The sequence below is a fragment of the Battus philenor genome, unplaced genomic scaffold, assembly GCF_028537555.1.
Source record: "Battus philenor isolate CCGP_79_NKW_IND1 unplaced genomic scaffold, ilBatPhil1.0.hap1 SCAF_27, whole genome shotgun sequence".
Lineage (NCBI taxonomy): Eukaryota > Metazoa > Arthropoda > Insecta > Lepidoptera > Papilionidae > Battus > Battus philenor.
The window spans coordinates 5,965,473-5,992,410 of record NW_027181690.1 but is presented as its reverse complement, the minus strand read 5'-3'; the positions used below and the strand labels follow the sequence as shown (position 1 = coordinate 5,992,410).

The following is a 26,938-nucleotide window of genomic DNA, read 5'->3' as shown; positions in this document are numbered from 1 at the left end:
GTTTTAAAAAATAAACGTTAATTTTTTTTAAAATAAAAATCGCTATTTTTACTTGCACAATAAAAATATTTATTTCTTATCTGTCATTCTGGCTGTACTGTTTATAGTCTATGCACGTTATCTAATTATAGAGCTAAATACCTACCTAATCATTTATTGATTATCTACTAAAGATGAAATACATGTTCATTATTAATGCAGATGTTCAGCCGGCTCACATCAGTCGCAGCACGCCGATTAATTACTTGCTCACTGATCTGATAAATAACTTACTATTCCGACGTGATGTTACATAGTTATACATATACTACTATGCTATGTACTTACTATATAGTCTATAAGTAATAGTCGACTATAATAATAACTAACCGTCCCGGCAGATTAAATATTGTCAGAAGTTATTGGTCGGTCGCGTTTCAATAGAGAAAAATATATTAATGTAACATATTTCAGAGTGATCACTTTATTTATTTATTTAATGTGAAATAAATATGTAAATTTTGTGATCGACGCCGTTGTTAAACGACTAAATAAAATTTCATTGTATAACTCATGTGATTTTTTTTTACTTTAGCAGAGAATGAAATGAATGAAATCGGTCAACTATTTTTTGTGTTATGGCATGACCAAGGGAAACGGAAATTTATCTTATTTATGAATTCATATACTTGATCTGGCCATAAACACTGTTAAAATTAAAAAAAAACCAAACATTACTTTTGAATTTGGAATCTGTAATTTTTATATGATTGTTCATTGTGTCTTGTTATTTTCGCGCCCATGTGTAACAAAATATTTTGTGATATTAAAACGGAGTGCAGAAATAATAAAGATATACCGAATCACTGTGATTACACTACATAAACTAGGTATGGTTTGGTGGCGCGTGTTAGCCAAGAAGAAGTGACTAAGTCATATTTTTGTGAAAAAGATATCAAAGCATCAGCACAAGTGTATCAAGATGCCATTCTTGAGATGGTAGAAGTGCCTCAACAACACCATGTTCAATAACCAAGAATGGGCCTTTCAGTAAGACTTGGCGCAGGGTCATAATCTCTATCCACCCAATCTTGGTTAGAAACGGATGTTTCGGACTTTGCCAGAGCTGAAGAATGGCAGTCATCTAGTCCTGGTCTTCAACTGGATTATGAATTATGAATAGACAGTTTTAGAGAGTAAGGCTTGCGCTAAACGCCATGATAATTTGGGGTCGCCATAACAATCCATATGATTGCCAGTAAAGAATTTTCCCATAGAAAGAGTGCGTGCTGGCTATTGATAACTGGCCTCAACGTTTAAAGCACTGTATTGCAGTCAATAGATGCCATTTCCAATAATCAATCTTCTTCGATAGATCTTAATAGTTTAATATTAATGTATTTAACACACTGCATAGTAATAAATTTTACGAATAATAATTTTTTTTCTTTGTAACGATATTTGTAGCAAGACTAAGTATATATAGAAGGTAATTCGGTGTTTTACTGAATTTTATAAAAAAATTCATGACTCAATTGTTTAAATAAGAGATTTTGAATCATCCATTTTTCCCTTAACATTGACCATCGAAGATTGTAATACTATGGGCTTCTGCCAATCGTTTTCTAAACCGAGAACTGACAATTATGTTCATACGGTATTGTTTCTATGCTGAGCATGAATCTATTATAATATTGGGTCCTTTTCCTAAGATAGGGTACAGCTATGTTTTACGGAACCTTCTTTTTAGAGATATATCGTGACGTCTACTGCCTAATAAAAGTGAATAAACAGCGATTTTCATTGTACATCTCCACACACTTTTACCTCGTTCCATTATTTTATTATAAAACACATATATTTTATTAAAAATGGACATATTTTATTCTAATGTAGATATAAAAATGTGGCGAATTGTTCTCGTTAGGGTAATGTCAAGACCCCAATGCCGTTACCACCCATTGATCGACAAACGAACGACGTCTCAAGGGATCGTCCACCAGACGAGGGTAGGTTTGGAGGGAAATTATTAATTGGATTGCTTCTACTCTCCAGCCTTAGACAAGCAATGATGATAAAACATATTTCACATATCTATACAGAGTGATTGGTTATATGTAAAAACTTTAAAAGAGTTTAATTGTATAATAAATTTGGAATAAGTTTTAAAGATATTGCATATATTTTTAATCAACTGTATGTAATTGTATAAAGTAATCATTCTTAAATTCTAAAATACGATAGGTCAATAACTTATAGCAGTTCAAAGTTTGCAAGGATAGACAGAAAATAAAATTTATTTTTATATGTTATTCTCATAATTTTGAAAGAAAAAAAAAGTTTTTTTTTTAATATATTATCTTAACATTACGTATTATTTCTGAGAAATATGCCATACAATTACCCCTATAACATATCTATCACCTTGTTTATATTTATGTATCCATATTTGTGAATATGGTGGAAAAAAACATCGTTTACCCCAAAATTTGTACATTTAAAAGAAATCTAATTGAACAATAGAAAACTCCGTACTTTCCGGTAAAGAATACAGTTTTTTTTTAAGTGAATAATTAAACAAATCATTTTCAATTGATCCCGAATAATATCGAATGCCATTCAAACAAAACAAACTTTTCACCCGCAAAACGATCTCGGCGTATCTTTGTGCGCGAACAATTTGATCCACTCTTGTCGAGTGGTCCGGAACAAAAGTCGTTCACATTGGATAGCTCATGCCAATTAAAATATCGACTGTTTGAAATTCAAAGCTCAATTTAATTAACGCATTCGAAAGCGTCTATTTGATTCAAAACATCCGTTTTCAAACTGGTCATAATTGGCCAATTAAGAAACAAAACTTTCTTTAGTAATTTCCTATTTTTTGTGATTATCAAGGAAGATAACAGAAACGTTATTTTATAACAGTATATAACGCGATAATAACTATAAAATATATATTATCGATATCACAATATATTAAAAAGTTTTAATTAAAACTTTCTTACAGTGTTCTATTATTATCTTTCACGTTTATTATATGTAACTCTGTGCTATGTATTTTACATGAAAAAAAAATAATAATTTGCGCTAAAACGGCTATAGGCATCTTAATTCGTATCAACAGTGCTCGATTCTATTGTTGAGCGATTGCGAACAAATTACTTTTGTTCTCGGAAGTTATGCGCAAACCTCCTCGACGGCTGTTCTTAGTTTTTTTTTAAACGATTCGGGATCTCCTGCTTAACACATATCTACAACACACATTTTCTTTTGCACAAGCAAAACATAATCTACCCCTGCACCCTCATTATGCCAGTCGCACTATTATGTTCATATTAATTGATTGACTTGATTTACGCAATACTTTTTATATTTATTATTAAATTGTGTTTACATTGTACATTGTACAATAAATTTAATTTACTTTACGTTTTACTTTTTATTCTAATCTGATTCATATTATTATTATTTTCATGATGTATTTGTATAAGGTCAAGTGTCTCGAGGTAAGCAAGTCCAGTCAAGCTAATCTGATTAGACTTAAGGTAAGAGCATAGCCTCACAATTCTAACCTAAGCTTAAATAATTACTTATCTCTACTTCTTTTAATCTCCCCTCATCTTTCCGATTAATACTTTAAGTTTATACGTAAGTATAAGTGAACCCTTAGTAACTGTAAAACCACAAGTATACCCGAAACCAGTACACTGGGGAAAAGCTGATAATGTCTTTTGATTTCATATAGCATCGTTAAACAAGGTTTTTATGTGATACTAGCTGATCCCACAAACGTTTCGGAAAAAAAAGTTTTTAATTAACAAATAAAAAATAAGGGTTAATCGCAGAAGGGTGAAAATTTAGGGTTGAATGTATTTTTGTATGCTGTATCAATAAAAAAATATCTAAAAAATAAAATTAGGGGTGGACCACCCTGAACATTTAGGGGGATGAAAAATAGATGTTGTCCGATTCTCCACCCTGGTCGATATGTACGCTAAGATTCACGAAAATCGGTCGAGCCGTTTCGGAGGAGTTCAATCACGCGCACCGTGACGCGAGAATTTTATATATTAGATTGTATTTGATAATAATTAATTTGTCCTTTATAATGATGGGTTATAATATTCGTGGTTACTTATAAAGATGGTGTTAGTAAACACGTATATACTTTGTGCTGCAGTCTTACTTGAGTTCGTTTTAGTGAATAAAGATCTTTCGAGAGACCCTATATAATGTCAGCTAATGATATATTAGCTAGATGCATGACTACTGTCGGCTTGAGCCGGGGTGTGTTGTACGTACCGTGTGGTGGCGTCGCCGTGGGCTGACGCTTGGGCGAACCGCCCGGCGGCGCGGCGTTCATCGCGCGCGCTAGCGGCCCGTCGCCGCAGCGCCCGCCGCCCTCCGGCTCATGGCTGCAAATAAAACAATTGAACATGATTCCAAGTTTAAATTCTTAAAACATCTATGTACATATCTTAATGCGTAATCTGTAAGGCCCAAGTTACACAACAAAGACACCGACATTGGTGCAGACGTTTAAGTTCGACGCCAACTACTCCCCCGCATCTATCGGATCGTGGTCGTCTACCGGGTGCTAGCCATTTACTTATTCGAATTAAAAAAAAAATTATTTCGTGACACATACAAATATAAATTTTGTAGGTATGTGTAAAAAAAAGGTGGGAAAATAAATGTCAGTAGCTTGTCCAAATTTAAATATACATTCACAATATATAGTCATTATAATAAAATTTATAATGTCAAAATGGAATTAATTAAATATAATAATAATAATAATATACAATCTAAAATAATAATTAATGATTTAAAAAATCGTCAACTGTATAATATGCTTTGCCGACCAATTATGTGCAAGTTTTAACTTAACTAAGCAGTTGATCTAGTCCCGCGAAACTTAAATTTCTGAAAAATGGCTTATAACTGCCCGTAGGTATAAAATTACAAATTTCTCTTGTAAACTGTTTTGAACGATTAGTATGTTAATTTTAATATGTGCAATTGCCTTAAATTATTATGCAATGTGGATTATACGGGCCATTGGTCGTTAAAAGTGTTGAGATGTTGCTGATTTTCGTAACATATATCGCTATATTCGTGCGAAAAATGACTCAATTTGTTACATATATATTATGCGTGTATATAAGTCATAACGAAATTAAGGTAGTCTTAAAAATTTTGTCAATTTAGTTATAACTTCTTCATTATATTTAGGTTTACGACATTATTATTTAGTTAATTTCGTAGTTTAATATATTAATGCTTTTCATTCAACCTTTCTATTGTCGTTCCTAGAGATTCATTAATTCCATATTCCATCGTACGTTACTATTTTTAAATATAGCACTACTACAGTCAGAAAATAAAACTACTAGATGATTTATGACTTTCGTTATGGCTTTTGTTTTAGCCCCGGACGAACGTGTAGTTTCGCATTTAGTGTTAGGACACAGTTTTAATATATGTGTCCTGCCTCTTTAGGTACAATTCAAATAAATTTATTCCAATTAAAATTCCTCTTATACGCTTCAATTATTTTAAATAATAAGCTATGGATAACAAAATCGAAAGCTTTCGTCATATATATGAACGGGGCCGTAAAATGCGTCCTTTTATCTACACTATGGATTATTTATTTTAATAATTCGTAGACGGCTAAATTAATGTTTTTATTTTTCCTAGGGCCTTTTTGCTCGACTGCGAGAATATTATTGTTTTTCAAATAATTATAAAGTTATTCGTTAATTACTTTCTCAAATATTTTAGAGAAAATAGGATTAAGTGCTCTATTATCCTTTTTAAATAATGACTTAGTTACTGATATTTTACATTATTGCAATTATTAAAACATATTTGAAAAAAAAATTTAACGAGAGAGGTATTATAAACAAAAAAAAAGTTTTTCTGCGGCTTTTGCGGGTAGTTATATAAATTTCAATACATAAATTACGGGTATTTTACAGTTCGCTTTTAGTAAAAGAGTTTAGTAGACACAGTAGTGCGTATTGAGTTTCTTTATGATGTTGACGCGGTTACATTACGCCCATTAATTAGCAGACTCCCTAAAGGTGTATTGTACAAAAGCAAATATATTAAATACGACGTTATGAGACAATAAAACCTTCAGCAAAGCATGCAACTTTAAAGTAAAAGAATTTTTGTAAAGCAGTGAGATTAACAAATTATAGTGTAGAATACATAACGAATTTATTAAAAGAATTTTTAGGCATTTTTTAATATTGAGAGTTTAAATGAAAGTAATCACAAATCTTTAGATACATGGACACAATGTCCACTACGACAAGCAGATAAAATATTTATTGCCCGTGGAATTACGCTGTATCTATCAAATTCGATTTTGCTGTACGATGACAAGATATTGATTTATTGTCTTCCAGTTAAGGTAGTGAAAGAGAAATAAGCGATATAACGCCGTATCGATGCCGTGACTCAATTTTCCATTTGATTGACTTCATATTTCCCAGAAGACGTTCATTTCAGAATATACGTTCAAATGATTCTGTATATCAAATACAACTGTATTACTGACAACATAACATTATAATCTTCACTTTTAATTGTAATGAATAATTGAATCTGGGTTTCCGAATCCTCAAAATAGTTTTCCAGAAACGACAGCTCCAAGGCAATCCTGGATGACTAGGCCAGGGCTACTGAGAATCGCATCCATTCATATGAATCCAACCAGTTCGAGAGACATTATGCACGCTTTGTATCAATAAGTCGCCTGGCTTGATGATGAATTTAGATCATCGCAATTTTGATTAAAAAAATAATTTTGACTCAATTATTTAATATTTTCAAGTAAATATCCACAAGGCCTATCATATTATAGTATTCATATAGGTGACAGTGTGAGTCCAAAAATTACACATCTATTCTGATCACAGACCACGATTCATTCGGGAAATAAAGCAGTATTTTATTTACGCCATTGCCTTTTAACAAAATAAAAGAATTGTCAGCACATACCGAGTTCCTAATTACGGAAGCCATGCGAGTCTGGCCACTATTCACCTTTACAATCTTAGTTTCACGGTACGTGGTAGCGATTTCAGAGTTTCGTAGTACAATATGAGCCCTTGAATCCTTTTCTACGGTTACTCGGTTTAAGCTTTGTTTTAAATACGAATTCACATTTAAATTTTACTACAGTACCTGGCGATAAATATTGCACATCGACGTTTGGAAAGAGACAATCGGGTAATTTCGGCTTCGTAGAGCACTATCTCTGTCCTACACTGCCAATGTGACGTTTTGTTAGTTGTGTTTCGTGCGACAGAGATAACGAGTCGATTGTCTCTTTCCAAAGGTCGATGTGCAATATTTATCGCCGATATTACAGATCAATTTGTACACTACAGCGTATAGGAAAAACACCTCATACAATACGCGCCTTAAACTAGACACCTTCTGGGAGATCGATTTGGGTCAAATCGCTGGCAAGATTATATAATAATATAATGCCTTGTTTTTTTTTATTTTAAATCTAAATCAAACCAAAACATCTTATCAGCTTATAGAATTACTGTCAAGCCTTTTGTATGACGAATGCAAGTGCGACACAGTATTAAAGATATCGTATTTATACAGATTCAATATCTTTAAGTTAGATACACATACAGATATGCCTATATTTTCTCACATAACTAATTTTTTTTAGATGCGCGACAACAATTGCTAATAACTATTTATTTTTATATTTGCAATATTTTTGCACGACATTCACAAGTTTTACAAGTTTGATAGGTTAAGAACACTCCCTGACATCTATTTCCTGTATATCAGACGATTCTTAAAATACATTATATTAACTCTAAGTTCCACACGGAATTCGCTGTTAGCTAATAATAAAAATATTTCTCCTAGACAAAATTAGTTAGCCATTACATTTCGAGTTCTAAAACACGGGACGTAAGTAGGACTTTTCATTAAACTTCCACGTTCCGTTTCCTGGTACGGTGCAAGAATGGCAAAAGGACTTCCGTAATACTATCTCGCTAGTTTGTTTGAAATCAGGTGGGATTAGGGTGACCAAATATCTTTGGAAATGTTAGACATTAAGCTTCACATTATTAACAATTTAGAGTATATTTAACACTAATGGAATAATGAACCTTGTATACATGAGAAAAGGTAGCCTGGCGGAAACGACGGAGACGTACGATCATAACTCGCGGGTTCGATTCCTGGGATAAATAATTCACAGTTTGTGCATTAATTATATAGAATTGCCACTGTTTACAATCAAGTTTCCAGAGGATGGGTAGCAGCGTCTTCTGTGTATCATAATACCATACTGTGATCGCCAACCCGCCTATTCACCGCGGCGATTATGACATATCCCCACATAGATATCTTTGGGGGAGGCTTATGCATCTACGGGCTGAAAGGATGACGCCTGTATATAAAACGAAATAAATAGTTTTTATTTTGTGTTTAGGTAAACTATATAAAAGTCGATACCATACACAAGGTAAATTTTACACTAAGAAAGATTATATGAGTAATATTCGCAAAACACGTCGAAGACGATATGAAAACGTCAATGTTCATTTTAAATTTTGTAATTGTTCCGTTGTCTCTCTCTCTCACTCTCTGTCGGGAAAAAGAATTTACGTCCTATTAATCGTAGATACTGACTGTTGTCTATGCGAATCTGTAACAGTTTGTAGTTTTGGTGTAGCAGGCGTATTCTCGCATTGCGATGTGCTTTTAAAGTGGGCACTATTACAGTGTTGGACTATTACAATAATGGACTTGAAAATTATACAAAGATTTTTGTCTTATAATTGTGTAATTAAAATGTAAATGATTAATAAAGACGATGTGATATTTTATTTATTTTTTTTGCTGTTACCCTACGTAAGTAAAAATCTTAGTAGATATCAATCTAGAAAAAAAATTAAATATTTTGAATAACCGCATAAATAGTTAACAGATGGCAACCCTAAGCAAGCACGCGACTTTGCACTACCCGACAGACAGGACCGCGTAATGTTGTTTTATCACAGCAAGACACCGGAAAATTAAGTTTGCGGCGACACGGCGCCGACCCACTGCTATATAGATAGAGCAAAGCGCAATCTCATACGCTTTTCACTATGTCTCCATCCTCCTTATGTTATAAGGTTACGCGAAAGACATGCTAATGTTGCTCTCCGTAAACTTATAAAGGTATAATAAGAAAAGAAAAAAGGTTGTGAAAGCAACACGCTTTTACAGGCTATCAAAAAAATAAAAGCTTCGTTACATTTGTTCGAGGGACTGTACCTTTGGCCTGGAAAGTACATACTTATATTAACGGGAATAACGCTCTTTGGAAAAGAAAAATTATTTGTACTGGTTTACTAATCACTGTTAATAAAAATAATTTGTTATAAATACGTACATGCTCAGCTGTACATAACCTTCCACGTATATATCTAATAGAACCTACTTTTCTGACGAACTAAACAAATTTGTCTGTCTACCTTGCGAGTAGAAATCGTACGCTGTGTTTGCTGGTACATGGGCTCATTTAGGCTCAAGCGGCCATATAATAGTTATATGGCTAGCCCAATGCTGCTTCAACTTGCCAAGTCCACTGGGCTGTGATGGTTTCTTTCGTGTACCGATTTTCTCATTTCTAATTTCATCCCGTAGAGGAATCTCGAGTGCTATGTCTCACTGCAGAAAAATGTTTTCATAATGACGTTATATTGAATGAATGTAAGTTTAATTTGTGTGATTTTCGTAAATATAATAATTTAATTCGACTATGGGGTATGTACCTCCAACGCCACAGTCACGTGACCAAAGATGCTAGAAAGCACACGAAAAGTTTGAAGCATAAAAATTAAAAGACGTTTTCATTCTTGTCATCTAATCTGATAAGTAAGGATTATTATACTTCTAATATTATTCATTCCAATATTGTCACAGAAACTAAGTTATTGATTACTATTAGCGCACAATAATTAAAGGAAATAAACGATCGAGTTTGGACAGCGCCGGAGTTATACCTTTCATTCCCGGCCTCTTGCCGGATGCCTTTAATTATTTGCGTACGGCGGCTTGTTCGACCGACCGCAGGGGTTGGGGTTCGAACCTCATCCCACTGCACACCCAACACGCATCGATTGGGCGTTCGGCGCATGCAAATGCACTGTGCGTCGCGTACGTACAATCATGCTATGTTTAAACGCACATCGGTTAAATGCATATATTCGGCTATACGACCCGAGGCGGGACTCTGTACAAAGGGTCATTGTCCTCTGTTGTTGATTGATATGTTAATTAATTCAATTTGTGAAAGGATTATCTCCAGAATAGCTTCGTTCATAATCACATATAATCTAACGAAATCTAATGAGCATATTTAAACATATACATTTATTATTATTATTTTGTTACCGTTAAGAAATCTCCTACTCAAAGGTAAATGTATATCTCTTTTTTGCTGTCATTTAATGTATAGTACACCCTATCTAAAAATAATTAATTACTTTATGATAATATGTTTGGAAAAAGCAGGTAGGTAGGAAAAAGTAGGTAGTAAAAAAATTACTGTATACTATCTGTCCATGAAAACTTTGTACTGCCGTAAGATATTAGCCAGTCGCATTCCAACAGACTATGTAAATTAATGCAACATATTCCAGATAAATCACTTTATACATGATGATTGGAAATAACTGTAACATCTTTAATGATTTTATTACTTATTTCCAATCATTATGTACATCCATTATATTCAAATATTTCTTAGCTGTAATTAATTATTCAAATCACTTTTTTATGTCATTAATTGTGCCAATTTATTTTATTACCTATTTATACATATGTAATAAAATAAAATAAAATTCTACCATGATTTATTGCAAAGTAAATTTATAGTTAACTGATTAATGCCCGCAATTTATTCTGGAGATAAACATCGAAAGTAACACTACAAAACAAACGTAAACAAAGTTTGAGGCCAATTTAAACCACATAACGAACTTGCAAAGTTACTTTTACCGTTTATATGAAACATTATTTTAATGAATTACATTTTAGTGTCAAAACAATTAATTGTGAAAACGTGGCCACTCTATTAATATGAGCGCTCTATTAATTGGTTTAATTATTTAAACGGTGCAAATATTCGGCAGATAGGAGAAAACAATTCTAGACTTTTTTTGTATTAATGTCGCTTGTACAAAACGCTTGGTCATAGCTAAAGGTGTCTTCGTAATATATAGCTCGTTTTAACTCAATTAATCAATGGTACACCATATCGAAAAAAACAATGGTTTCAGAAGTAATAAATAATGTAATGATAGTATAGTAGAACAAGTTGTTGTTGCAAGTAGAATTGTTTACTATATGCCCCTGCAGACTTTTTACAGCCAGAAGTTATTGGTCTGACAGACACATAGATAATAATAATGATAGAAAAATAAAAGATAATGATAGAATAATAACAATGTAGCAAATTTCGGAGGAATCATCTGATATACATGATGATTAGGAATGCGTGTAAATTTTAAAGCTTTTTACCGAAAAATGAGAGATAAGAACTTTGAAAGCTTTCACACTTATATCCAACCAACCCGTGTATCTAAAATGGCTCTTATAGTTTCTCAAAAACCGGCACTCCGATAATAGCAATGTTTGAGCACCATGCAATGTTTATTATGAAATAGACGGGTATCGAGCTAAAACCCAGGTCATGGTTCACTCCCGGGACCTTGAGTCAGGTCAATCCATAGAACGTCCGCCTAAACGAACTATGTGATCGACGACTTCTAACTTCAACTAGATTATATCGTTAAGTATCGGTCCTAGCTGATGCTCCCGATGGAGATAAGTCACCGGAGACCACAAGAAGCACCGGATTAGTTTCTGTTAATAAGTTCAGAATAAATATCTTCAGTGTTTTGCCCCATGAAGCTATAAATATTACCGGACAAAAAGTATTTGTCAATGGAAAAGAAAGATTTCTTCAATTTCTTTATATTCTAGGATATTTTACTTCACCGAGATATTGTATACTTTAAATTATTTTATTTATTTGTTTGAAGTCAAAAACACAGTATTTTTAAACTTTTTTTTTTATGAATTGTCAAATTTTGTAATTAATGTATTCTAATATATATCGAAAATTTACTTCTAAGACAATATTCCACAGATATTACTATATTTTCTTCGTCTTAAATTATTGTAAATTTGAATAGAAACGTATGAAATATATTATGAACATTTCTCATGAGGATTTATATCCACGTTAACAAAGCATCCAGGCGCGCCGACGATAAAGATTTTACGAGGCCCTGGATAAACGCCAAGACTGCAATAAGTCTATGCACGTGGGAACACTATTGTCATAACCTAACTAGGTCTTGGACATGTTCGTAGCGGATGTTCCGTGAATCGCAAGCAGCCGGCGCGTCGCGCGCTGCGGTGCCAGTGACCTCTATGAGCAGCGCAATATGGTCGATAGCGCAATGGCGCAGGCCGATGACCAGACGCAGCGGGTGGCGTAAGATGCAAAGTTCGACGCGCGATATCGACAACCGTGAGAAAATTACGTGCGGATTTTAACTTACTAACTTACTTATTAACTGTCTACACATTTTGTAATCATTTTAATGTAACAATTACGAAATATTTAAAACATTAATTTTTATTTACCATTATTAATACTGGTCACTTATTAGTATTCAAAGTTATCTAAAGTGATAAACGTGCGCTTTTCAGAATTTATCGGAGTCAAAACATTTAAAACTGAAACCAGAACACAGAATAGATTGATATCGCTTTTAGAGAATTAATTGATTCTTTTTCACCGGATTCTCAATTCTCATTTTTAGCAAAGATTTCAATGAAAATTTATTGCATCGATAAGTTGCTTATATCTATTAAATTATAGAAAAATATTGTAATATTTTGTTTTAATATTTCATTGTAAAATAGAAATTTTATATTATTATCATTTCAGATATATGACACAGATTTCCGATAAAATCAAAAGGATGCGGCAATTTTTATATTAAGTACTAATATAAGAAAACAAAATTCACTTATTTTTATTATAGCAAGAATGGACATTCATATCCCAATGATAAGCGATACACCTAAATCTGAGCAGTGGCAGCCCGGCGATAGAGGATTTACAGATAAAATCGTATATAATTCACACTCTGTGCATTAATTATATAAGTATTGCTACTGCCCGCAAACAAGTTTCCAGAGGATGGGCAACAGCGTCCTCTGAGTGTCATATCGCAATGCGATCGCCAACCTACCTGCCTGCTTGGCAAGTATGGCATATCCCCCTTTAATATTTTTGGGAGAGGTCTATGCCTTGCAAAGTGCGTCTATGGGCTGAAACGACGAAGACGACCACACCTAACACAGTAACTCTACTAAAGTTTTGAAGTACATTCGTGTTGTGGCTATTTGCACTTCGATGCTCAAACAATACGTTATTTCGATATGTTACATTCATTAGTTAAATGCCGCTGTAGGAATTTAAAAATATGGATGCTATTGAACGCTAATGAAGGGAGAGAAAAGAACTGAGAAGTTATATCATAATTTTGTTTTATTCACTTTCTAGAGAGATAAATCTTCTGTACATAAGGTACCTTGGTCTCTGTGTAAATGACAAGGTTATGAGAAATCTAGTACCTCTAAAATCGTATCCGTGGTTGTCTGTACAACTCGCCATGATAACAAACGGGCTGTCAATACCTGGATAGTTAGCTTTACCCCAATTATTTTGGATAAAATCTTCAACCTCATTATCATCATTATTATGCTGTGGCTGAAGCACATGACGTTGCTACTGGGTATAGGCCTCCCCTATTTTTTTACCAAAAGGACCGGTTGGAAACAGATTGCATCCAGACTCCGACAACTTTGACAGAATTGTCTGTCCACTTTGAATTCTAAACTTAATGTAACCGAGCAAAAACAATCGACAAAAATAAAAAATCATCACAGTATTGGTGGCGTAGTGGTTAGTGAGAGTTATTAATGTAAATGAGTTGCATAATGACAAAAATTGCGTATCTCACAAAAAGGCTAAGTTTTGTAACAATCCGTCTATATCTGCTAACAAGTGTGAGAATACGACAAACATAATTACAAAGTAAACCGCAAATGCAATGAAGGGCTAAATAAAAATGATAACTGTCTTTCTATTCGTCACGTTACTATGAAGCGATACTCAAAAAGTTCATGCTTGAGGTCGATGAATTAGCGCCTACTTATGGCGAGCTGTGTGTACAATATGCATTGTAATAAATAAATAACAAGCAGTGCCGCGTGTCATTGAACCGCTGCTAATAATCGCGCGCCGCAAATTACAATAGGAAACCGCGTTCCGACGTCGTTCATACGTGCACGTGGGTATGTAACACGTGTTCTAGTTTATGACTACTTTTTATTACGTTGCTAACTATATCTAATGGTGTAACGCGTATGAGACTAACTGCTTTTGTTATTTGACTTATGATGAGCTTTAGTTGTTACAAGCTTTTTCCACAAAAAGCAGTTCATAAAATACGTCACTTTTAAATACACTTTTTTGAACCCCTTGTTGTTAAGAGCTATAAAGAGCTGGATCCTCTACTGAAAATAAATGTATATTTTTTTAAAATTGACTAATTTTCTATAAATTAATAAATACCTGAAATATAGGAAAATAACAAATATTTTTTTTCATAGATCCAGGGCTTGAAGTACCTTAACGGTGTCAAATTTTCTTGGACCCTCTCGACATTCCGTATCACCTATTATCACACGTATTTTATGAATGACAGTACAAAGCGCGTTTTGAATGACAGACTAAACCGAAGTCCTAGAGGCCAAGTACTCTTACTGGCGTCTCTATACTCCGTTACTTCATGGTTCGCCCAAGCGGCCTACGAGAAAAAAAAAACTACTAAAGTAAAAAGCCCAAGAAGAAACTGTTAAACTAACTTACGACAGGTCTGAGCCAAAACGCCGTCTGCGTTCGATCGATGTGAATGGGACAAACATCAATAAAACAACACACTTTTATGCCGTATGTGACCTTATTTCTATACCTAATACTTCAGTTTTTTCTTTTAAAAGTAATTACGTCTTCTTTAAATTTAACTCGCTTGTGATAGGTAGTTTTAAAACAATATCTGACTCGACAGTAAAACGGTTGCCCACAATACGAACAATACGTGGGCGAGACGATGCTGGCATAAGGTGCTTAACAGATATCAAGCGACCGTTGACGGACAAATTTTCTGCTAGTAAACATATAGAGAATTCCGATTGCATAACAACCGCTAGAATGACATCACCTGTTCGAGACCTTACTTTAAACATAGATCACTTAAGTTTGAAGACATTCCATGTTCGATGCAGAACGAATTGAAATGATTACATAGATATTTCTATATGACCATAACTTGTTAATGCTTTTATCATCTGGAACAATATCTCTGCAATTCTAAAGGTCTCTTACAAAATTTTTAAATACATGCGGTATCGTCTAAGCTTTCTTTGCTTAGGGACATAGGGTTCTTCAAAAAAATGTGGCACAGCTGATAGAGCTACAGAAGCGACTTATTTGCGAACTAATGATACGTTATTAATTCACACAAATGCCAACTTACTGGTGCACTCAAAATCATCGGAATACCAGACTTCTTGACGGCAATGTTCGAACATTAATCTTCAGTTCATTCCTGTTTTGTGGACAGATGATTATGTTAATGTCGTCCGAAGACACTGTAAACAGGAAGCTTTCCAACTGGTCTTATTGTGAAATATACGGAGGGGCCTAAGTCCCGCAGTGTTTCTACGACTGAAATAGTGATGATGAAGTTTCTGTATGTTCATTGTCAATACGTATGACGAAGACGCCATATTTTTAACGCAATGTCATCTTAAAACTCGAGACAAAAATAAATAAATAAGGCAGTTCAGACGACAGATCTACAAGCTTAGCGCAAAGGTAATTTAACAAACACATTTACACATCTAAATTATGTATATTGAAAATGACTTAGTTGTTAGCTAAGTTATTATAATGTACCAAGATTCGTAATGATATCTTAACGTATATATTGTTACATAATATATAGAAGTTTCTTAAGGAATTACTAGAATTTTGTTGAACTAATTCGCAAAGCATTTAAGTCGTGCACACAAAACGAACCAATATATCTTAATCACCAATAAACGAACACATAAATTAAAAGGTTGTCGATGCTGGCAGAAATATCGCCATTAAAAACGGAATAAATCTCGCGCGACCGTTCCACTCAGATAATAACAATAAACGGCCGCGTTGAATATTCAATGCGTCGATCGGTCCGCGATTTTGGCGCGTTGAGACAATTGATGTTTCAATACAGATCGTACCGACGCTCGTCAGAGCGGATAGCAGCGGAGGAACTCTAATCTTTTCGAGGTTTTCATCTTCTCTTCTGTTCTTACAACCGCAAATAGTCAAATCTGTTACTATGTTTATTAAACAATACACAAACACCCTCTTTTATTATAAATTATGCCGATATTTGGATTGATGTTGAAATTAGTGAAAATTCTATTAAATTAAGAGTTACGTAGAGAAATTAATAAATAATTAGGTTGGACGATACAAATCCTGTTATTTGACCTACTATTTTAATAGCTGAACATCAGGTAGGTGATGATTTAGTTGAGGAATACTAGGAAGCGGTGGATTCGTTAATGTTTATTGACAATAAGACACGTCGGGAACGCGTACTAGAGAAGAATTCATTGTAAGTGGATGATTGTTCGAGCGTAATGTTTTTCATGTGTATTGGCTACGAAGTAGAGTTATGTTAAGTAGGTAGGTGGGAGAAAAGAGGAAAGAGAAAAGTGTAATTGGTCCACACAAAGAACGGCGCTGTCGGATAGGCAGCAATTTTAACTGTAACTTTAGTAGTAAAATACTACGATGGATGACGAACATTTGACAGAATGTATTGTTTGTTTTGATTTATTGTTCGTTGGGCTAAGTGATGTAGCATGTTGATTCGAAGCAAAATGCGTCTGGTGGCTCGAACAATACGGGCGGTGACGTTGCGCCGTCGGCAGTGATGTCAGCATTAGACAGCTTATTAGGAGTTGGGTGTCGTTTGGAGGCGCCTGGCGAGGAATGCGCAACGAAGCAATCTGAATCACTGCACGATAATAATAACGGCGGCTGTTCGCGAATTATTAATGGCGGGTCATTTGCTCGCAGGTGACGAGGCGCCGTAAAAATAATACACAGCAACGAAGATTGTAAACGACAATATGTGTTGGCAAATATTGTTAACGGGTGTATTCGTGCTTGTTGCTTGCAAATAAATACTAAAAAACTGAAAAACCGTAAAAAGTTTCATTAAAAGGAAATATAAATAAAACTTTTATAATCATTTCTGACACATTTATATAATCGACTTGACGTACGTAATATAAAAAAATACGTTATTTTCTTAATCATTTTCTTTGCAGAATCATAAATGCAACTGGTACAAATTTTCTTTATTTATTTATCCTATTTATTAACACTATTTTGTACACCATAGACAATAAATAGAGGATGCAAAAGGAACAATTCATATGGTGCAAGTAGCGGTCTTATCATTCGGGGCGATCTCTACCAGACAACTCTTTGTATAGATAGTAGTTTGTATAGACATAGAGAAGAGAGACATGAAGGAGAAGGCAATTTAGAGTGTACCTACATAATACATACACATATACAAACACATTACTACACACATACATGAATACTTGCATATATTTAAACAGTTCACTTACATATGTGTACTACATAAATACGAGTAATTAAGAGATGCTACACAATATGCTATTTTAGTTCTACTTTAATTTTATTTAACATTGAAATTTAAACGAAAAATTTTGTGTATACCAAATATATTAAAAATTATTGCTTTATCAGACATATAACTTCGTCATACGACAAATGTCATCATAATTTTAAGTGCATAATAATAATATATAAATTATCGACAAAACGCAAAAGAAATACACAAATAAAGAAAAAAGAAATAATTTAATAAAAACAATGAACTATATAAACTAATCAAAGTAAAACGGAAGAAAGAATTACATTACATTTTTGTTGTAAATAAAACCTCGAGTTAATGGCGAACACATTTCAATTAAGCCATCATCAATTAAGAACAACTACAGTAAAGCGTCCGCGGCGATCGCAAATGAAATAATTAGCCGACGCCGTGCCTACCTACGTCTGTCGCAGAGCAATCGCTCCGTAATTCCACTACGTGTCAATAATGTGAACGCAATCACATTACAACTACCCACGTACAAGCATTACACTGTTATCATATATGTGTATACATGTAACTTCAGCTCCTAATTTTCATATCTTCATCATTACAAAAGCGGGCACGACAACTTAGTTTATAAAAAATACTTTTTATATATTGTTGATTTAAATTATTATTGCATTATTATTACTACCGACAGCCGTTAGGACCGAAAGGTTTTCGAATGGTATCGACTACTAGCCGCGAGACCGATTATAGTGGCGTTCCTTGGGAAGAAACCTATGCCCAGCAATAGGCGTATATCGGCTGCAATGATAATTACAATATTGGTCTGTAACGGATTCACGTAGTACGGATTGGTAAGTTAAACTGTCAGGGAGCTGGCAACGTGGCGCGCAGAATTAGCAGCTTAGGCCTTAAGGTTATAGAGACCACAGATCGCTAAGCACAGTATAGAACGTTCTTCTGTAAGGTATAGAGAACTTGCTTAAGATCGTCGATAGATGTTGAATGCGGCTCATGTTCAGCGGTTGACGTCTTTTGACTAAAATAATGACGAGCAATTACGGTGTATGTGCTGTGGTGGAACAGAGCTGACGTTTTTTTCTAACGCACTTTTCTAAGTAAGCGAAAGGGATAGAATGTAGTGGGAGTCTACAGTTTAAAAGAAAACAAAGATGACTTTACATTCGTACGAATTTTGATCTATATAGTCTTTTTGTAAAAGAAGTTTTTGGTCATTTGGTCAAACATGGTGTTTCTCGGAAAACGAAGTAAAGGGGAAAAAAAAGAATACGCCAAATCACTGCTAAAATAGAAATAAGACCAAAAATACGCAAGAATCAGGGTAAACAAATACAATTAACGGAAGAACAAAAGAACATAATCTTATCATATTAATGGTAGATGCATGTAAACGCTTCCTTAACTTTATCACTAACAGATAAGATTGCAGAGAAGTTGTGAAATTTCAGATATTATTTCTGCATATAAACTAGAAATCAATTAAGGAAAACATTAAGTGTAACATTGGAGTCGTTAACATAAATAAAAACAAGTGAAATTAATAACAATCCGAACTACTGTTCTATTTATTTTTAATTTAATATATTTAATGCACTGACTTAATAAAGATAATCAACGATAATATTTTCACGCACGCTGTCCAGCAACATTGTGCTAGTATAATATGTTTACACATAAAGTACGATTCTAGACCTTATCCTTATATTGTAGCGGTCTTCTGCCGTGTCAGGAGGCACGTGGTCTCCCTTGCCAGTGCCAAGAGGTTATCTCCAGGGGTTACCGAAATATGTCAATGTGTTACTTAAAATTAAAGAGGCTGATAATATGATAGATAATATTATTAAAATGTAAATGCAGTGATTTATTTTTACGTGATAAAGGTAACCGTTTTCTAATAAATACCGACCATACAAACAGTTTTATTTCAACGGGTTATGAGGTTATTTCTTAGGACTGTTGCGTCCTGCACAAGCATGAATGCAAGATTTCTAAGAAAAGATAAAACCCCATCTCGATGGGTAGCCATTATTAGAACATGAATATAACCTATTGCACAAGGTGATTGATTACAGGTGCAAAAACTTTGAAAGGGTGAATATATAGCTCATTTGACAGCAAAAGATTCTATTTCTATTTTCAATTACAAACTTAAACAGTACACAATCATTAATTTTAAAAACCTACTAATTCGAATTTTTAAAACCCTCTTCCTTTTTATGTTATCATAACGTTATTTATTATTTCTTAAACTATTGATTTTTATTTATTGATAGTAAATGAACTACAAATTCAACCTTTTGAAGCTTTTACTCCTATAACCATGATAATGTTAGAACGCAATATGTTTTATAATCAACTTTTTCGAGGATATACCATAATCGCTATGCCTGGCAGGCTGATTGGCAATCGCAGTGTGCTGTACTATGAGGACGTTGCTGCCTATCCTCTAGAAACTTATTTGTGAACAGTGGTAATCCTATATAATAAACAAAGTGTGAATTATAAGATTGTATCCCGGGAATCGAACCCGCGACCTACGATCGCAAGTCTCAGTCAGATCTTTTACTGTTGGTCTACTGCCCAGAGGTAGAGGACTCATACAAAACAGCTATGGGAGAGGTGAGCTTGAGATTGCACTTGGATCGGTTCACAAATCTTTGCGGTGTGTATCATAAATAACTTAAGCCGTTATAGGTCAATTTTGACACGTTATAGCCACCAGGTCGATTGAAACTGTGATCATTAATCTTATTTCGCCACTTTGCAACCTAAGATAACAAAAGTCGAATTTATAAGACAAATTAAGATCGCAAGTACAGTAATAATTCGTTAATAGCAACCGCCTATTCGAGCCGAAATTCTGGACGGAATGCTCGAAAATATGGCCTTTGCGCTGCATCACTACAAAAATATACGTCAGGGACCCAAGAGTTTGGTGACCACCGAATGCGGAAATAACTAATAATAGCCTCATCATAACATCCGAGCGAATTTAGCTGCTGTGAAAAAGTCTAGGTTATCATGACTTCTTCAAACCTAGTCAATTAGTAATTACAAATAAGCAAATATTTATAATGACTAAATAAAACTAAAAGGAACGTAAAATATATTTCTTTTTTTTTTACCACAAGACAAAGGGTTCGGTGCCGTTCAGTAAAAATTTCATCAGCCTGCGTTCGAAAGTTTCTCAATGAAGTCTCTTTAATCAATTAAGTCACCAAATATCATAACTTATTTGACACTTGCAAGGTTTTACTCGAGAATTATATTAATATGCACTACATTTGGTTGCACCATATACGCCCCCGCAATGCTCGGACGTAATTACCCGCGTTGTGCAAACTACATCTTAAAAAAGTATATTTGTTACTTGAAATGGTGAAAGGTGAAAATGCGTATAAACCCGTCGAGTATAATTGAAACTTACGAATAATACATTTACCCTCCTTCAGAACTTGAAATATTTTCATTCGTAGATATTAATTATTTGTCTAAATTACATAACAGAATTTTCAATTATGTACAATTTTTAAATCTAGATTTTAGAAAGTAGAAGAAAATTAAAACGAAAGAGTGGGAATTATCTATATATATAAGTAAAACATTAAAATTGTAGATATTAACTGAATAAACGGCGTTAAAAGTGACAAAAATGGTGTTGACATAATTTGAAAACTTAACAAACGTAACTTAATATTTCAAAAGTTGGTAAATTGAAGTGCCACTGGGTAAGCAACAAAACGCGAAGGACAAATGACCGCTGGGAACTTAAGATCATTATCTGGACACCACATTCCAGCTAGTGCAACGTAAAATTTTCTATTTGGAAGGTGCACAGATGACCTTGTTAAAGTCGTCATAAGGGGTATACGACGCTTCCAAACAGTCCCATTGTAAATTTATGGGAAAGACCTATATCCAGTAGCGGACATCTTATTAAAATAATAGTGACCATGACTTCAAAAGCTTTAATTAATTTAACTAAACACATTCCATAGTGAAAGAGTTAGTTTTTATTTATTAAAAATACACGTGATTGTCTTCATAATAATTTCGTAACATCTACTTGTAAACTTTGCAAATGATTGTGAATATGAAAGAAAGAAATCTATTTATAGTCTACATGTAGATAGAAGTTTATAAGTATATTAGTTAGAAATTTTTTTCCTCATAAACGAGGTTTTTCATAAAAAAAAGGAAATCTGTGGTATATCTGAAACTAAACAAACACAATTTTATTTGGTAAGACTGTAAACAAAGCAGAAAATATTATTATTTGTCAATACTCTTAATATATAGCAAGATTCAACAGACCGTTTGATAGGTGTGTAATTGCGAAGGCGTTTCGTAATTTTTATTTAGGGCCGATGGTCCAACGACAGATATGCGGCACCAAGGGTGCAGTCGAACGCGCCGCCTACGCCCTGCCCACGCGGCTCGTGCGAGATGTGGAAACGTTCGCAACAGGGGAAAGTGTAGCCGACTTAATTACTGCCACTAGCCGCCTCGTGATAGCTCTTAACTGATATACCTTGATCACTTAATTAGCTTTCCCTTTCACAGTTCCTTCGCCGACAGTAATAAATGGTTAACTTTGTTGTTCTATTTCATATAATTTTGTAGCAAATTTGTTCTCTTAAAACTAGAGACTTAAATGTAGCAGAGTTTTGAGATTTTGTTTGCTTATGCGTCAATAGCAATTTTTTTATAATAATTTAACATTTTAATATTTTATAGTAAATATACTATCCATTTTTTTCGTAATGAAAGCCGTCCCCTTAGACTTATGATACACATTAATTTGTACTATATTTTTATGTTACTTGTAATTATTTGTGTAATCGTATTTTAAGAATTTAAAGATAAAAATAAAAAATATTAATTGTACGTTAAGTAAAATTAAATAGTAGTATTCATTTCACGTAAATTAATCGGATCGTTGGAAGACGATTATAACCAAGATTTCTTCGAATTTCGAGGATATCGAAGTACCATAAAAAGACATTACTAAAAAAGATACCATAAATTGTTTAAGTTATGTCGATTATTTGTTTTTATACCGAAAAGAAACTTTATATGAACCAAATACGATACCTTTTAGATCGCACCCGCGTATAGCGCCAGGTGTTGCTGCTGTAGTGTCCAGAGCTGGACGGGCACAGCAACAACTGCAGGCTGTTGGGTCTCGGCTGCCTTTGTTTCTTCACCCTCAGTTTTACTACTTCCTCGATTTTTTTCGTTTCTTTCATCGGAGGTTTTTTCGAGTCGACACTCCATCGATTTCTCCCATCGATTTTATTTTCGTACGTCACCTCTTCCAGATTCAAATGATCTAGCCTTTCTTTTATGAAACTTCTAGACCGCAGCAAATCCGGCGTCAGATCAATTTTATTTTTTCTAATCTCTATCGGCGACGTAGGCGGCCTACGAGGTTCGAAAACCACCTTGGAATACTCATTGCTGCGGCGCCACAAACGTGGCGACAGGGGCCAGAAGCGCCCGTTGTGTTGCGCGGACTCCATCACCATTTTTGTTGAACGATTCACTTTTAACAATCACACGTGTTAGCACTTTCAACTACCACTTCCGACTTTATCGATGTTCACGCGGTACTAATTAAAATCAAAGTTAAAGTAGTATGACCAGTTAGGGACCGCTGACGTTTATTTTATAAGCGTGCTCCGAATAAATTTGTATCGCGGTTCGTAGGCTGGCACGTTCCTAGCGCGGGATCATTACAAACACGACGTCCGCTACATCCGATGCCAATTCATTCACTATACAAAGGATGAACGGCAAGTGCATAGTAATATCCCCTCCCCAACGTAATCAGTAATGCGTAACGTCTACGGCGAATTCTCGATAAAGTCTCGGCGATAAGGCGGATGAATCAAATGATAGTGGGAATACGTAATACATCAAAATGCAAATAAGCAATACGAGGAATGTTTGCGATCGCATTCACCCATAAAGGGGATATATCGTCAATGGATTATGACGCAGGTGGTTTAATCTTTTTTCCTCCAAATTTCTAATCAACATTTTAAGATGAAATCAAATTCCTCGTGCAGGTTTTTATTAATTAATACTTTACCGTACAGTCGCGAGATGGTTAACGTTTCGCCTTAGCATATTTATGTAATGTAGAGGAGTTTTGGATTAAATTAAACCGGTTTTTGGCATACTATCAGATACTTTGCTAATACTGTTTGCAACGACGTTAAATTTATATTCGGATATCTGATTCGAAATCCAAATTTTATTCCCTTTTTCATGATATTAGCCCAATTTTTTCTCAGCCTTACACAAATAAAATTATATACTGATTGTTACAAAGTTTCAAGAAATTATTTAACCAAAAATTAAAATTACCTTGCGATTTGCGGTAATTATGAGAAAATTTAATTCGAAAACTTTCTTTCTGTACACATCGAATCGGCAGAGCAATCATTTGTAATGTGCTAAAAGTTATCTTTAATTATACTAATCGTTTTCACCTACATTCCTAGAAACTCGATGATAGAAGACAATTTATTACGATTTCATAATATTTATGGATGAACATAAATCGGTGTGGCCATAAAAGTGAAGGTTTCGATGCGTCTCTTAAGATATTGATGCATGAGCGTGTTAACGCCCACGGCTTCGTTCGCATTGTGGTCGTTCAATCCTACTAAGATAGATAGTGGCCGAGGTAATCTGTGCATGACAACTATAATGAAGTATTGTTTGTACAATATTATATTTGTAAAATGACAGTCTGATCATATTTGTGATATGATCAGATTGAAATATAGTTATACGCGTCATATCTATCATTGTTGGATTACAATTATTACAATTATATAAGACTAAAACATTTATTATAACACCGTATTCATTATTGGGCCAATAGATAATAAAGAGACGTTCTGCAGAACTTCTCCGAGTTGTAATGTTTAAAAAAGAAAGGGCAAAGTGCCAAGGGCTTGTTATTACAAAATGAGATATAATAAAATACTTAAAATTTATTACTTGTCGGCAACGAGCGTAAATCAATCAAAAACGTTCAAAACAATCAAGTGGTTTTATTGACAATTTAAACATACACAATAATTTATCAGAACCAAGGTCGTTGAGTGTCATAACCTACATTTTTAATGTTTAATATAAATAAACTAGTGATGGGTCTCTTTCAGAGGCCGTTAATTGCTAAATAGTAGTACGTAAACATTTGTGTGGTCCTGTTTAGGTTGTGCCATAACCGGTGGAATAATTGACCTTAGGAAACGTACTATTCAATATCAAAAGTTTACAAGCGCCAATATGTAGAGCTGTCTATATTCTCAAGGTAAATTTACAAATCATAGCTTTTTTTTGCAGAGAATTTTTTTTCTTGAATCTGGATATGCGCAAGCTATCTTACCCTTTGCGGAGAGAACAAGATTATATGTAATTCCTTTCTACTAAGCCTTTGGACGTGGTCCTTTTCGTTAGTGAGGTAACTCTGTTCAGAACACTCCTTCTAGTCATGTGTTAAGGGGAACCGGAAAGTAATGTCGTTTCTGTCGACATATTTTACAGAAAAACCGATTGTTTTTTACCGCTCCGGCATTGAAAATATGTATACAAGATGGCAAAAGGTTGTTGATAACGTAAGTGAATATATTGTTGATTAGAAATAAAAACTTGTTAAAAATGTAGTCGTGTGAATTTAACGTAAAAATGCGACATTACTTTCTGGTTCCTTTAATAAAATGTATAGATGGAACTCCTTGTGTATGAGTTGCATTGTCCTCGCTACCCTTTATACTATTACGTTAATTCGCGACCAAGTCAATCTATCAACCGCTACGCTTAGAAATGTAAACTCTTGATAAGCTAACTACTTAGTACATGAAAAAAAAAAACCTTTTTTACATGTTTACATTGAATTACATGTAGTTCTAATAACAGATACGACGAGAAGTTTTGTTATTTTTTTTTATCAAAAGGTTTTAATAGTTCACGTTCCAGTATGAATAAAGTGAGGCGTATAGAAGCACCCACAGACTGACATGTTTGTCGCCTATCTAAATCTCGTTTTTTAATGTCACAAAACATTAGTTTTTACTATAAATAAATTACTAGAGAAATGATACAAGGTACGACAAAAGTAACACATTGAATTTTAACACTATAAGTCTATTAATAATAAATTCATGAAAGAAAACTAATATTAAACGATGTCGCCCGTACCTGATATTATATGACAATGAATACTCAGTCTCGTTAAAATAGTTCAACATGCTCTTCAGTTATTGTACAGCTGTGACTGCAAAATTAATGCCTATTATAAATTATATGGCGAAAGGTATGTCATTCTCCGTATGATATATGCACCGCGTAGGGCAAGACCGTGATATTTTGGTGGTAAAAAAGGTTAGCTGCTATTTTTCGAACTTTATAATCAATACTTAACTTTTTTCTAGGATATCGAGGTCATTGGTCAATTATAGATTCTCGCCTATTAAAAATATATATAATCGTGGTCACCACGAATACAAAATTACATAACAGTTGCCTTAATAGAATAGGACGTATCGGTAGCATGGCGCATGCTAAGTGGGCGCCGTCAGGAAGCCGCATATATTACGAGGCGCAGGACAATCCAACCGTTGATATGCAAATGCGATATAGTATAGATAGCAGGCCAGACGGGGGCTTAGCAAAGAGTATATATCATTCCCGTTCTCTCTGCGAGGCGTTATTCCATTCAAATTTGTTTTTCGCGTTTCGGTCTGTATTTTAAATTTGCGGCGCTTTTCATTTTAGCAGCAGAGTTCGTTAAAAGAAACATAAATTTTACAAACCTGAGATTGAAAACATAAAAAGAATAAATGATAACATAAAATTAATTTGTGTACTAAAATATTCATTGCATTTTCATTTGAAAATACATTTTTATAAGTAGTTCATCAAGAATAAATCAAGTTAAAAGTTTCATACCGCTAACAATAAAATATTAAAGTTAAAATTTTAGTATTTTACTTTACTAAAATAGACAAACTTTAAACATGTATGCATATTTATAAACATAAAATATGATTTAGTGAACTTATTTTTTGTTTTTAATTTACGTTCCAATG

The 26,938-nt window shown here is 34.0% G+C and overlaps 1 protein-coding gene across 1 annotated transcript in view; it reads right to left on the bottom strand.

Moving 5' to 3' along the window:
* The window catches only part of Fak (protein tyrosine kinase 2 Fak), a 75,968-nt gene that overhangs the window by 25,766 nt on the left and 23,264 nt on the right, over positions 1-26,938 (bottom strand). The window contains exons 2-3 of the mRNA XM_068769067.1: positions 22,926-23,443; positions 4,285-4,397 (exon numbers count right to left, since the gene is read on the bottom strand). Coding sequence (XP_068625168.1) covers positions 4,285-4,397; positions 22,926-23,359 — 547 coding nt within the window. The 5' untranslated portion in view covers positions 23,360-23,443. The remainder of the gene's footprint in view (positions 1-4,284; positions 4,398-22,925; positions 23,444-26,938) is intronic.